At 38.6% G+C, this 16,026-nt stretch overlaps 1 protein-coding gene across 1 annotated transcript in view; it reads right to left on the minus strand.

Moving 5' to 3' along the window:
* Nucleotides 1-1,086: 1,086 nt before the first annotated feature.
* XKR4 (XK related 4) overlaps nt 1,087-16,026 on the minus strand; it is a 322,671-nt gene continuing 307,731 nt past the window's right edge. The window contains exon 3 of the mRNA XM_088469535.1: nt 1,087-6,623. Coding sequence (XP_088325661.1) covers nt 5,677-6,623 — 947 coding nt within the window. The 3' untranslated portion in view covers nt 1,087-5,676. The remainder of the gene's footprint in view (nt 6,624-16,026) is intronic.

Genomic DNA, 16,026 nt, shown 5'->3' on the forward strand with positions numbered 1-16,026 from the left:
CAGAAAATGATGGACAAACGCAAAAGTGTGTAAAATGGAAAAAAACTCCCATCCGTGTTGAAATATTTGTCCAAATTGCAATCAGGTCCCATGTTGCAGTGCAAGTGGTGCAAATACATTTATTCATTTATGATCACACATATATGGCAAAATTGGTTGACCATCGTTTCCTAATTTTCCCAATGATTACAGATCAGCTTTTGGTCATGCAGGTTAAAGCCTTACATACTATAAAGTCAGGGCAAATGAACCAAACGTGGTCCCAAAACTCTTTCCACTGAAGAATATACTTCCTTTATGAATAGCTCCTTTACTCAAATAAAGTTATTTCCAAAAAGTTCTGAATGATTTTCATGTGTATTGGAGAATGTATTTATTTAAAAATAATGTTCAGGTTTAGTGGTCAGTTAAGAACCAAGAGCTCTTCATTTGTATATTTCAGATCCATCTGCCTTTGTGCTAATTTAAACGTATTTACAATGTAGTAGAACCAATTTCCAAAGAATAAGGACAATTATTTAAGATTAAATAATTCACATGGCATCAAATTGTACAATGAGTAAGCAAGCATGTAAAAGGTGCCTACACACATAGCGATGTGCTCACAATCAGCCGATGTGTACAATTTCCCTTAAAACTCTCCCCAGCAGCTCTGCACACGTTCTGCACACGATTTGGTGTCCAATCTTCATATGATCTCTCCTGCATCCAGACTTTTTACAGTGCATCGAGTCCTAGATTGTCAGATCTGCCCTACTGCACAGCAGATCTGATGATGCGATGTGTGACCAGCGGGGACGCGCATCACATCGTTATCGTGAGTGGGGACTCGATTTACTCACGATTTGGCCATATTTGACAAGATCTGTCTTTCCAATGTGTCGCAATCGGCCAGATCGGGTAATATATCGCTATGTGTGTGGGCAGCGTGTCTTAATTGGAGATTTTTATATAGACAAAGGGGGAAATGGTTTGAATTGTGGGTTTTAAAAATAGATTTTTGGGTGATTTTGCCAGCTGTTTTTTAAAATAGCAATGTTATTAAAAGCAAAACGCAGTTTTAAAAATGGCCAGTAAAATCGCAGAACAATGTTTATTTTGTAAACCAGCAGCTCAGTATGCTTACCCCTAAGTAATGCATATGAATGAGGGCTCAGAAATATAATATGATCATTTTCAGAATCACCAGAAACTATATTTGCCAACTTCTCTATTTGGTAAATCAATTTTTGCATCAAAATGTTAAATACAACTAATGCTAAAACAGTCGGTAATAAAGCACTACTGAATGCTATAATTCCTGTTCAAAATGCGTATCATCACTGCAATAAAAAACTGAAACATGAATTGAATTTAATGACACTGGTAAAAATCCAACTATATTTTTTTCAATCAACTTGATAACTCACATTTTTACCTTATTGACTTTACTGATGATAATTTAATAACAAACGTTTTCGGTTTGCATAAATTAAAATTATACAGCACCAAAGTTTGCATTGATTTGCACACTCACATACACACAAATATAATTCACCATTTTTCTATAAGTCAAGATTTCACAATTTATTTCCTTGGCATGCTTATTCTTAAGTGTATTTTGTTTAAAATATTTTAGAGTACTCGTTTTTTTGTGAATGATGACAAATTAGGAATGATTATCCTATAAAGATAGATTTTTAACCAGAGACAGCACAAGACTTTGAAAACATTTCGATTAAATTGATTTTTTTGAATAATCTTTGGTTAATTTTTGGGAACAGAAAAAAAAAAGATAATATTACTAAAATTAATAAATTATTTAAAAAAATAATGAAGAACTCCACTAAAAACTGACTCACAGAAAGCAGAAGTCTGATATAGTTTCCCCATCATTTTTGTATCTCCACAATGGCTGGATGAGTGGGGCAACTAAGTAATAGTTTAATGGTGGTCAGTGGGGAATGTGCACTGAAACCTGTACCTGTTCACGTGGCACTCACTAATCCACTTGTACAGCAAGTATGATAAAAGATAGAGAGCCAGGGCTAAAGGTGACCATAGTTTTCCTTAAGGGACCATAGTCTTCCTTAAAGGAAAATCTGTTTTGAGTGAAGTTGTTCTCTAATGAAGACATTTGGATTGTATTTAACTTCAAAAATAAAATGTTATTAAAAATAAATATGATACATTTTCCAAAAAAATCTGTCACTTTTTCCAGATGGAATTTTTTCCCTTTTTCTTTTTTTTCCCTAAAAAATTTGGAGAGTTAGAATGTGAAGGTTAATTTTGTTCTACAATTCCCTGTGTAGTGGGGTTTCAGTAAACAAGTATGTGAGATAAACTATAATTACAATAATGTCACATACTGTTTCTTCATGAACCCCCAATGTACAAGTTACAATAAGTTGTAAGTTCATCGTATGGGCTGAATTTCCAAAGAATCTTACAAGCATTTATTGGTCTTAACTTTCTGATACTTTTATAGAATTACAGTATTTAGAAATTGATTTACATTAGACTTTAACAATGATTTTCTAGTTAAAATAAAATATATAAACATAATCAAAGTGTGAGCAAGACAAAACATTAACCAGCATCAGATATTACATTGCATTGTGATACCTCTTCATTTTAGAACCTGTCCCAGCATGAACTGTCATAGGGCCACCTGTTCTCCTCTTCTAATGTACTGTTCATCAAATACAAATGTACTACATGGTAACACCATTATTTTCATTAGACTCTTGGGATTCCTCAAAAATGTTGACAAAAGGTAATGAAGACTTAGGGGTAGATGTATCAATGTCTCCGGTTTCTCAGAGACAAAACACATTTTGTACAGCTGCTATTCTCAGGGATACAGAATGTGATAGCGCTGGTATGTAACAAATTTGCACCAGCTGAAGAGGTATTTGTGCAAACCAACCTCTGCAGCCATGCAGTTAGTCCAAAGTGGCATCAGCGTTAAGGGCATGTGAAGTGGAGGTGTTCGGTGTTGGCAGTATTGTGCATGCACAAGCCAATAGGAAAGTGCATGCCCGCAGTTTGTTATTCCAATGACCCTCCTGTCGCACTGATGGAATGGAGGGAGGGGGGCATCAGAATGGTATCAGGGGAAAATGAAAGGAAGAGGTGGGTGTTCATGGAGAACATGCAGCTCTAGCAGCACTGTAAGTGATGACGCCATCCTCAGATTGCATTATGTATTTGAGGAACTTCAAACTCACTTCGCCATCAAAGCTGGCTATGGCAACAACATTATTGAGTGATAAAAAGGGGTTCTCATTGATACATTTGCCCCTTAGTCCATAAATTAAGCAACTTGTGCTGAAACAAAGTTGTAGTTAAATCTGGTATATTTTGATAATTAAATCCTGACCAGGACTAAGCAACGTTTCCACTCTACCTACGCCCACATGTTGCCTCCCGTGATTTTCAGTCAACTGTCAGCCTATTATTAGCTGGGCATTATGGAAATGTAATTTAGCAGCTGCCCAACCTTGCTAAGGATCCTGCCACCATGCAGTGGATCTGCCAGAGTACTAATAGTTTCTCCAAGGAGGGTGCTATCTATTTTTGGTCCTGGGGATGGAGCCTACAGTATACTTAGAATAATGCTATTCAACATCACATTACAGACTACTTGATAATCTCACATTCCCAAAGTATGATTATTGGAGATAAACATCACATAGACCCATAATCTGCTAAATACAGCACCTCTTTGTAAATACTGCATCTGCATATTGCAAATACTAATGATCCTGAAAGCATCTGTTTGTACTGTAATTTGATCTTATATTCTTGTATAATATCTTATGAATGCTTTCAGTCAGCATTGGTGCTGTCAAATAGAATAAATTGGAACAATATAAAGCATTACAAAGTACTGATTGCCTTACATTACATGTTGAACCTAGCTTTGTATAAGTGTGGGTCAATATAATATAATCCTGGTACATGAAGTAAAGTTTCATAAACTTTAAAGATACAAATAATCATTGGATAACACTCTACCATATATGTAAGGAACTGGACAACCTTTGAGTCTTATCAGCTTCAACTGATTGACTGTAAACTGTTTTCGAATGTCATCAGTAAGATTACATTTATTAAAAGACCCACACTTTATACCTTACATAAACTTCATGTTAGAGTACAAAATAATTGAATGGATTTATGGGTTATTCATTTTGTCTAAAAAAAATAATAAAGATCTGTGAGATTATATCTTGCACTCCTAATGCACCTGAGAGCACATTTGGGATATACGATTCTTCTCTATAGCGTGAGCATCGTGTTGTGTAAGAAATTAAGTCAAACCTAAATAATTGCAGCAACTCGGCACTTTACAATTCTCTCTGTGTGGTTCTATATTGATAGGAAAACAAGTCTTGACTATTGTAGGACCAGTATGATCTTTCACAAATGTAATTTATTCTACAGCACTGTGTATACTTACTAATAGATGACTCAGATGCCTCTAAAAGTCATCATTTTATTTTTTTTTATAGATATAAAAGGTGAGCTGTCTGTACATATGGAGAACCGTTATTATTTATACTCCTTCTGGCTTCATACTCTTGCACGGGTCATCATGCCACATATTTTGTGTTCCTCAGGCAACGAGAGCAATCATATACACTAATGTTTGGCACTAGGAGGGTATGGCGTGAGTTCATTTTTGTTTGTTTTTCATGTTTGTCATACCTGCATAAATCACGTGGAGCCATGCATTCAGAGTCTTGAAACTGATCTCTTGTATAGTACATTTAACTCATTGCTTTCCACTAACATTATAAACATGAAACCTACACATCCTTTTTTTGCCAGCTGGGTATGTCATCATGATTATCATTTTTTGTCTTCTTCCCTATGGCAACAAAGGTATTTTTCAATCTTTCATCACATAGTAGAGTCACACAGTGACAATGTGACCAAGCATTGTGCTGTATACCACTGCTGAATCTTTATTGGTAAACTTGAATAACTGGAGATACGGTATTTGCATTTTAATGGGCAATAATGAAGTGGCTTTTGACCCTGAATCAAAACTATTTGACTTTTGAACTATGACCTGAATTCTTAAGAGTCTGCAGTGAGGTTTAACCGTTGGCGCTATGACATTATCATTAATATTATTAAGTTAAAATTTAGTTGGAATTTAAGAAAGCTAACCTATTTTGGTGGTATTTCAGAATATGTTTTATGATTATGTTTTCCACTCCTAACTTTGGCGTGCAGATACCTGACGTCCAGAGGTTGCCATGGTGTCACGTGGTTCTATTTTAGTGGTAATTACATACAGCACCTTTTAGACATTACAACTCTTAAGACATTGATGGCTTCTATATAAAAGTTAGCACAGCACTAGACAACACACTGTCTACACCATCAAGTTTTACTGCCCTTCCTTTGAATGTCCTCTATTAATCTGTCCTGAACTGTACAAACAGCACTTCCTCTTCAGCCTTATCATAATATTTAAAAAGAATGATAATCATGATGAATAACCATCTTTAAGTGTTCTCCATGACTTCAACTGCCATGGCTTGTTTATCAGTTCTAGAAGAGATTATTCAGTTTACTTCCAGCCACCAATAGGCGGGCAACTTTTATTGTTCAATGTAATGTTGCAGCTCTTAGAAGTCCTTGGTATGAGTTTGCTGTTGTTGGAATTTTCTGTTGCTGTTGTTACAAAGTGGTTTCATATTCCAGCCGTTCCTGAATAAGTGCATCATCTTTATACTGAAGCCGAGGGGGAGAAGGTGAACATTCAAAAGCTAAAATTGCCTTACGTAGGCTTCTATCCAACACATGCCTCTCCCAGGCTGGATACCTGTTTCTAAACAGATCAATTTTAATAACAGATTCTTCAATCCTTGGAGGCCTTGAGGATGGAGTAGAGGGGGCCGTCGGCCTCACCTGAAAGACTGGCATGCAGCCATCTCTTTCTGAAAATTTTTGATCTCGATCACTGGCCACACTCCGGTTATTGGACATAGATCTAAGAGTGCTTGAGGCCACCTCAGGGGGCAATGGAAAGGCAGTCACAGGGTCCTCGCAAGCACAGCTTGGTGACTGCCCAAATCTAGGCCCATTAGGATGAAAGAAGGCATAGTACATTAGCATAAAAACAATACCAGTTAAAAAGCTGCTAAACACTACACACAGTGCTGGGATAGCAAATGCATCCAGGATTTGGGGGGCCTTATACAGGTACCACAGGGTACTCAAGGCAGTGTTTTCCAGAAGGATGACAAAGTAATAAATAAATAGCCTGCAACGTGTCCTTCCTTCTTTGACGTTAAACCAGCTAAAGATATAGATTATTCCAACCACCATATCAAACACAATCTCCTCCCACTTAGTGATGCAGAATTCCGTCTCACAATGTACAATCCAGAAAGTCATGATACACCAGTGAAGGACAATAAATATTCCAAAATAAAGTTGGAAAACTGAGGCAAAGAGAGCAAATGTTATCACTCTGGCTGCAATGGTAAAGAAATGCCAGCAAAACTGGATGATCACAGCCATATAACTGATGGGTTTCTTGTCATCTCTGGAATCCCGTAATGCCTTCTGATAAGATGCCAGAGCCCAGGCCAATGACACCAGGGATGCAGCCGCTGTGAGACCTAGAAAATGAAAAAGAGAGCTTTGCTTACAAACGATACACTGAAATAGATATCACACATGCACTAACTTTTTTTATTAAATAATGAAATAATTGATACATTATTGGAAATAAATACATTATGATACATATTAGAATATCCCCCCCCAAAAAAAGTGCGTTGCATATTATGTATTTTTACTAATGTAAGTCCAATATATATTGTTTTAATATTATTTTAAATATGCATTCTCACAAAATGAGTTCATCTATTGGGGAAGGTGTAGGTCTGAGAGTATTATGGCAGCAGATAGCAGGCACAGACCCCTACAGCATATTGCACAGACCCTTATAGGAAATAACAGACAGATTCCTACAGCATATTGCACACACCCTTATAGCAAATAACAGACAGATTCCTACAGCAGATAGCAGGCACAGACCCCTACATCATAAAGCACAGAACCCTTTAATAAATAGCAGACAGAATCCTACAGCAGATAGCAGACACAGACTGCTACAGCAGATAGCATGCAGAGAACCCTACAACACAGACCCCCACAGCAGATAGCAGGCACAGATAGATAGATAGATAGATAGATAGATAGATAGATAGATAGATAGATAGATAGATAGATAGATAGATAGAGAGATAGATAGATAGTTACGGCAGATCAATAGATACATAGATAGATAAATAGATAGCTGGCACAGACCACTACAGCAGATAGCAGGCACAGACCCCTACAGCATAAAGCACAGACCCCTATAGCAAATAGCAGACAGAATTCTACAGCAGATAGCAAGCATGGACCCCTACAGCAGATAGCAGACATAGACCCCTACAGCAGATCGCAGGCACAGACCCCTACAGCAGATAATAGACCCCTACAGCAAATAGCAGGTACAGACCACTACAGCATAAAGCACAGACCCCTATAGCAAATAGCAGACAGAATCCTACAGCAGATAGCAGACATAAACCCCCTACAGCAGATCGCAGGCACAGACCCCTAGAGCAGATAACAGACCCCTACAGCAGATAGCAGGCACAGACCCCTACAGCAGATAACAGACCCCTACAGCAGATAACAGACCCCTACAGCAGATAACAGACCCCTACAGCAGATAGCAGGCACAGACCCCTACAGCATAAAGCACAGACCCCTATAGCAAATAGCAGACAGAATCCTACAGCAGATAGCAGACATAGACCCCTACAGCAGATCGCAGGCACAGACCCCTACAGCAGATAGCAGGCACAGATCCCTACAGTAGAGAAAAGGCACAGATCCCTACAGCAGATTGAAGGCACAGACCCCTACAGCAGATAGCCCACAGACCCCCTACAGCAGATAGCCCACAGACCCCTACAGCTGATAGCAGGCACAGACTGATACAGTAGATAATGACAAGTATGTTCAATACAACACCCTAGCGCTCCAGGAGAAGCAGCCTAGGTAGAGCACTTGGGTCACCTTAAATGTAAGAAATTTAATGCAATATGAACGGTAATGTGCAACACCCAATGGCGCTAGACTGTGATGATAAGAAATAAAGACAAGTTACTTCTCTCGTATTTCTCAATTTCAATAATATTTTCATATATACATGGAAAGAGAAAAACATAGCATAATACTGTATATGTAAAATATATGGAATATATTAGGCTAATAATAGCCAAACAATAATAACATTTATAATAGCCAACCATGCATATGAAATAGGCATATAAATCACATGTGTAAAATAGACAATATAAAATAGTATATATATACAGGTTGAGTCTCCTATATCCAAAATGCTTGGGACCAGGGGTATTTTGGATATCGGAATATTCCGTATTTTGGAATAATTGCATACCATTTTGAAATGTCTTAGGTATAGGGCCCAAATCTAAACACAGAATGCATTTATGATTGATATACACCTTATACACACAGCCTGGAGGTAATTTTATACAATATTTTCAATAATTTTTTGCCTCAAACAAAGTGTGTGTACATACATGAAATTAATTTATGTGTCATATACACCCTATACACACAGCCTATAGGTCATTTTATACTTTAGTTTTAATAATTTTGTGCCTTAAACAAAGTTTGTGTGCATTGCACCATCAAAAATCAAAGTTTTCTCTATCTCAGTCATGCTAAAAATATTCCGTATTTTGGAATATTCCGTATTTCGGAATATTTGGATATGGGAGACTCAACCTGTATATATATATATATATATATATATATATATATATATATATATATATATATATAACAACAGCCAGATTAATATGGCATATACATATAAATGATGTGAGGTAGCAATAAGTCAGCCCAGAGGCCTGCATTACTGCGTACCAGATGGTAGATGTAAGTAAACCTTGTGGTGCACTGGGAACAATCCAAATTTGTCCCCAGTGTCTAACAAGCAGTTGCGGTACCAGGTATGGGTATTCTATAGTGTTGGTAGCCTGCAGTCCTTAAAGCGTTTCAAGCCTATGTGGCTCTTCCTCAGGCACAGACCCCTACAATAGATAGCAGGCATACTGCTGTAGCAGATAACAGGCACAGACCCCTACAGGAGATAGCAGGCACAGACCACCACAGCAGAAAGCAGACACAGACCATTACAACAGATACTGTAGCATTCACAGGTCCCTACATTTAATATAAATTCTCTTATACTAGATGCTTTTAGAAAAAATATAAAATTAGACTGGTGTTTATCAATTACTGATAATTCTTCATGATATTAATGAAACAAAAAGAATCGAAAATATCATAATTATGAATGGTTTGATTTCAGGTTAATTTATATGGGTTACCTAGCAGAATGGGTCATTTCGGAAGTTGCATAAGAGAAACATTTTATTAATGAATCACTTAGGTTCATGCTCATTTGAACATTTATTGAGGATGTTTTAAAGAACTGTGCTTATGTAACTGTAATTAGTGGGACTGATAATCTATTAACAGACACAAAGGTTATTGATCCACATAGTCTTCTGGATTAAAGGCAATTAGTAAGCAAGACATCAATATACCCACTCTGATTTCTCATACAGAAACGTGAAGGAGTTATGGGGGTTGCTGAACCATTCAATTTACAACACTGTTTCCTTATAGACATGATGTATACATCAGTGACTTGCAGTGAGGTAAATGGTTGGGGAGGCACTGCTTAGTATCAGAGCCAGATTTACAGATACATATATGAACCTGAGGGTTCATGTGGGCATTATATAAAGGTACAGCAGTATATAGTGCTGGAAATTTGGTGAGTTTTCATCAGGGATGTGCGGAAAAGGTAGACAGGGGAGGCAGTGCCTCACCTGCCATACACTCTTTACTCCAGAGTTTTGACTATAAAAATTATTAGAATAATACAAAGAATATATTTTATATTTATAATATTTTCTTTACATGTTTCTTATAATTTTATAGTCAAAACTCTAGAGTTTACCTAAGTATGACAGGAAAAGCTCTGCCTCACCTCACTGCACATCACTGGTATACATATATTTCAAGCATGCATCATTGTTGTGCTACAACATACATCTTACTAATACTCCTCAGAGCTTTAAAAGTTTGACTTCCGTCTTTATTTAATGCTACTAATGTACCACCGCAAGCTTTAACATATTTCTGCTTTTACTCCAGAAAACATTCAGATAACCATACATCATTTCTAAAATTGAGGTAATAAACATACACTTGAAGAGAAAAAAGGATCAAAGGCGATACAGATAATTTGACAAGCAAAGAATAATTGATTATAATGGGTTCTAGAGCTATAACATACACAGTCCTACTTAAGATAACTTATACCGTGGGTCTTCACACGCACTGATTTTGTTAACTTGATCTAAATTTTCAATGATAGTCAATACATGAAAAGTAAAACGTAAGTTACACCTTGAAAAAGATCCAGGAAGGATTGAAACGGCGTTGGTGCTGAGAGTTGTGGGCTATTCCAGGAGAATCAGAGAGACAATACCATTGGCAGTTGTTGCATTGCTTCTAAACACAGGTTTTGAAGTCTGGACCTTTTTTACCTGTTTATGGGAGTATTTTTGCATATTTGTTTTCACCTCTCCATCCCATTGTGATTTGGGCTTTTTCTACGGACATTATATTCAAGTTCCTTATCTGATTGTTTCTCCTGTAAGCCTTTTTCAATATACAAAAAAATGTTTGTTTGGAATAAAATATTATTCTTTAACAAATATTGGTATGATTCGTGACAGTCGTCATCTGGTAAACAAATAAACCTTTACATGTGGATCCCCACCATTATCCATGTGGGTTGGGGTACATTAGTATTATGGCTGTTATCGCAGGTAACACATGGTGATGTAAAGATACCTCTATACGTATTTCCCATATACCACTTAAATGAGTTCTCGTTATTTAAATGAGTTCTCGTTACGCTGAACTTCATTTACTAGTGGTGGCGAGGATCTAATCTACTTCTGTGAAAATCTTCCTCACCGTCCTTTTTCTTTTCCATACACCAGGGGAACTTTGTTACCCAAATCTATTACAATACTACACACTGGTCTCTTGTTTTTCTCTCATTTTTTTCATGTATTGACCATCATTGAAAATTTCGTTCAAGTTAACAAAATCAGTGCGTGTGAAGACCCATGGTATAAGTATCTTAATTAGGACTGTGTTTCACACATTAAATGTCATAGCTGTCATGCCTTCAGCATAGGGTTTGTTAATCCATCTCACTTCTCTTACACTAATTCATATTAGCAGTCCCACCTAGTGGTCAGGACAGTAGTATCTTAAATCTGATCTATTTTGTCCTTCCTAAGATGCCTAAGCAGTCTAGCAATGCATTCTGGGCTAAAGGAGCTGTAAGCAGCATTTCTTATTCTCATATGGTCCCAGGCAGACATCATCCATGTGCTCAACCTGGTATAGCATCCGATGGTGAGTTTCTAAGCTTCAACTGTGCCATCATAGAACTGTTTAGTAGTTATGTATGTTAGCTGTACTATGTCACACTGCAGCCTATACTTTGCTTACTGTATAACTTCATGCTGTTTGCATATTCCATGTTATGTATATGTTTTCCTTGCATTTCCATGTGCATATTGTAATTGCCTTTTATTGTTTACATTTACAGTTTTACCGCACTCGCTTATATGCACATACCTGTGTACATTCATACAAGTTCCTCTATTGAATAATAAATTCCGTTCTTCAGACCACATCTGACTGGATTACTGGACGATAGAGTATTGGTTATGCTGTCTGCTCCAAAATTATCAGACACTTAGTGAGGGGCAGAACAATAGCTCTAGAACTCATTATAATCAATTATTCTTTGCTTGTCAAATTATCTGTATCGCCTTTGATCTTTTTTTTCTCTTCAAGTGTATATTTATTGGCTTTATACCTGATTGGACAAGTTTTAGTAAAGAGGATTGGGCAGACACATTTTTGCGCCAGAATTCACTATTTACTGCTTTTCTAAAATTGAGTTGTTTACATGTATTTTCTTTAAATGTTGGAGGCAGCCATCTTGTGTGCCAAAGTGCTTAATGTTCCTAGTACACTGAAGAATGATAATGACTGCCACTGCTGTGTGTATGTGAGGGTAGACCATCCTGCTAGATCCGGGCAGTTTGGGGCTTGAATGCAATTTGTGTCATCATGACGAGAGAACGGGCTGTGATTTTGCAATTTACGAAACAATGCTCTATATGCCTCCAACCTCTACCTCCCTTCCGGTAATATCAATTAGGCAAGTATATGGACTCATAACCGTAGCAGCCATGCCCAGAATGCTTGGTTCAGCATGTGTTCCTTCTTCTTACTTATATATTCTTTTACGATTTTGTTACATACAATGCAATTAAAGAATATTGTACATGAACCACAGTGGCATTGGAGAGATCAGTTCAATAAAGAATAAAAATAATATATAATGAATGTTCATGGGGGCTGAGGAGTGAATATTTAGGGGCCTATTTTATGAAAGCGCTACTGCTAGCAAAGCTGGTGTTTTTCCAGGTGATATGACTTGTGATATAAAGCGGTAGTGAATGGGCATATAAAGGAGCGTTCCCTGCTTTGCTAAATTCCTTCTTTGTCTTTAAAACCCCCATAGAGAGGGTTGATTGAATCACAAGAAAGGGAAGACTGGTCTTCAGCGTGTATTATCCTACTAGATATAACATTTTTTGTTTCAAAGTACTTGCGAGCTATGATATTTAATAATATACTCCTCTTACATATATCATACAGTAATTTATTAATTTATTAGAATCAAATGCCATAATAAAGGGCTAAATACACTTTAACCAAGTTTTCGAAGTAATTCTTCACCCTCTTTGCCACTCTTACCTAAACTTTGGTTTCCCACAAATGGATACAACTGGATGAGGGACCCAATTCCAGAACAGTTCTTATCAGTACTTCTGTCAGTAATTTTCCAAAAACAAAAATAACCCGGCGCTATTACTTTTATAAGTTAAAAATATGATATTGTTCACATAAATATAATCACAGCAGCAAAATTACTCTATGTAAGCTTGTGTACATATATTTCTCTGTACAGCCATGGCCATAAGTTTTGAGAATGACACAAGTATTGGTTTTCACAAAGTTTGCAGCTTCAGTGTTTTTAGACCTTTTTGTCAAATGTTACTATGGTATACTGAAGTAAAATGACAAGCATTTCATAAGTGTCAAAGGCTTTTATTGACAATTACATTAAGTTTATGCAGAGTCAATATTTGCAGTGTTGACCCTTCTTTTTCAAGGCTTCTGTAATTTGCTCTGACCTGCTGTAAATCAAATTCTGAGCCACATACTGACTGATGGCCGCCCATTCTTGCCTAATCAATGCCTGGAGTTTGTCAGAATTTGTGGGTTTTTGTTTGTCCACCCGCCTCTTGAGGATTGACCACAAGTTCTGAGGCCATTCATGCGTGGGGTTGCTTCTCAGCCAAGGTAATTGGCTCACTCACATTTTTGCCTAAGAACACAGCCATGAATAAAGAATGGTACCAAAACATCCTCCAAGAGCAACTTCTCCCAACCATCCAAGAACAGTTTGGTGACAAACAATGCCTTTTCCAGCATGATGGAGCACCTTGCCATAAGGTAAAAGTGATAATTAAGTGGCTTGGGGAACAAAACATTGAAATTTTGGGTCCATGGCCAGGAAACTCCCCATACCTTAATCCCATTGAGAAATTGTGTTCAATCCTCAAGAGGATTGTGGACAAACAAAAACCCACAAATTCTGACAAACTCCAAGCATTGATTAGGCAGGAATGGGCAGTCATCAGTCAGTATGTGGCCCAGAATTTGACTGACAGCATGCCAGGGCGAATTGCAGAAGCCTTGAAAAAGAAGGGTCAACACTGCAAATATTGATTTTATAATAAACTGGTAAGTCCAAAAACCTCCATGTACAGTTAGTGTATATGAAGAAATATGGAAAGTCAATTTTTATACGTATAATTCAAATACAAATAATTCAAATACTACCTATTTGTATTTGAATTTTAAGTATAATAATTGACTTTCCATATTTCATATACACATACAGTACATGGAGATTTCTGGACTTACCAGTTTATTATAAAGTTCACCTTACTTAATACAAATTGCTGTTATTTCAAGCAAGTGGAGGAGCTCTGTCTACTATCTACACCCAGGGCCGGTGCAAGGTTTCTTGGCACCCTAGGCGTTTCTTCAACCTTGCGCCCCCCCCCTCACCCTCGGATAGCTACACAAACCCTTATGCAGTGCCCCCAGTAGTGCCCCTTATACAGTGCCCCCAGTAGTGGCCCCCCTATGCAGTGACCCTTATATAGTGCCCCAGGTAGTAGTCCCCCTATGCAATGCCCCTTATATAGTGCCCCAGTTAGTGGACCCCCTATGCAATGCCCCTTATATAATGCCCCCAGTAGCAGTCCCCCTTATACAATGCCCCCAGTACTAACCCCCCGGTGCAGTCACCCCAGTAGTGGTCCCCTTGATGCAGTGCTCCCAGTATTAGTTCCCCCCAGAACTGCCTCCTGTAGTAGTCCCCCACTTATGCAGTGCCCCCAGCAGTAATCCCCACCTATGCAGTGCCCCCAGCAATAACCCCCACCTATGCAGTGCCCTCAGTAGTGTTCCCACCAGTGCAGTACCTCCAGTAGTAGTCCTCCCAGCAGTGCCCCCCGTGGTAGTCCCCCCCAGCAGTGCTCCCAGTAGTAATCCTCCCCACCCCCAGTAGTGATCTCAGGGCCAGACAGACACACACGACGGTTCTAATCCCGACAGTAATCCTGATAGTTAAAGGTAAGTATATACTAACCCTAATTCTACTCCCTAACCCTAACCCTCCCTTAGGGGTTCCTAACCCTAACCTCCCCCCAAGTGCCTAACCCTAATCCCCCCTCTAAGTGCCTAAACCTAACCTCCCCTTCCCCGCCACCTAAACCTAAGTCCCCCGGGGATGCCTAACCCCCCCCTTCCCCTAGCCTAAACCTAACCACCCGAGGGGTGCCTAACCCTAAGATCCCCCCGGGAACCCTAAACCTAACCCTCCCCCCCGTGGCTGTCTGCGCCCGGCTTACCTTTCGATCGGTAAGCCGGGTGTCGGGCTCCCGGCGTAGGTAAAATGACAGGCGTCGGGATATCGACGCCTGTCATTTAACCCCTTGCCGGGATTAGACAGTCGGGAAGTCGATGGTCGGGATTCCGTCCATCGGCTTCCCGACTGCTTCCCATCATGACATCTCTCCCATCACCCACTGCGGGAGCCGGAAAATGGAGCTCATGACTGAGCTCCAGCCCGGCTCAGGCAGAGTCTGTCTGACTCTCTTCGGCTGCTAAGACAAACACACAGCTGCCGACGCCGGTGGCTGTGTGTTTGTTACTGGTAGTGTAGTGCGGGCTGCACTTATGTGTGTTACGCACTACACATTATTCCAGAGGCGCCCTGCAGTAGCCTGCGCTCTTAGGCAGTTGCCTAAGTTTGCCTAGTGGTAGCGCCGGCCCTGTCTACACCTGTTTGGGAGGACAGGTGACACTATTTATATCCACCTGATATAGAAGGAGACTGCTTTTGATACCAGTTGGTGATTTTGTGACAAATATTTAATAGTTATACCATCTGGAATTTCTTGTAGCATAGATCTATGATCATAATTTTTAATCTATGTCTTATTGTCTGTATTTTTTATATATGAACAACTGGTTGTTTAATTGTCTGTATGTGACCACTAAATGAGAGGGGAATATAAATAGAAAATCCTTTTCTCAATGTAAATTTTATTTTTGGATAAGATGTTTTATTCACATATCAAACCCTATGGTGGATGAAAATAGCGCAATCTCTTAAAAACAAAAATAGAACTTCTGACAGTACCACGACTTACTGTGTCATCATGTAGCTACTGTGTAAAATAA

Source organism: Taudactylus pleione, unplaced genomic scaffold (genome assembly GCF_031769625.1).
Source record: "Taudactylus pleione unplaced genomic scaffold, aTauple2 ptg000093l, whole genome shotgun sequence".
NCBI lineage: Eukaryota > Metazoa > Chordata > Amphibia > Anura > Myobatrachidae > Taudactylus > Taudactylus pleione.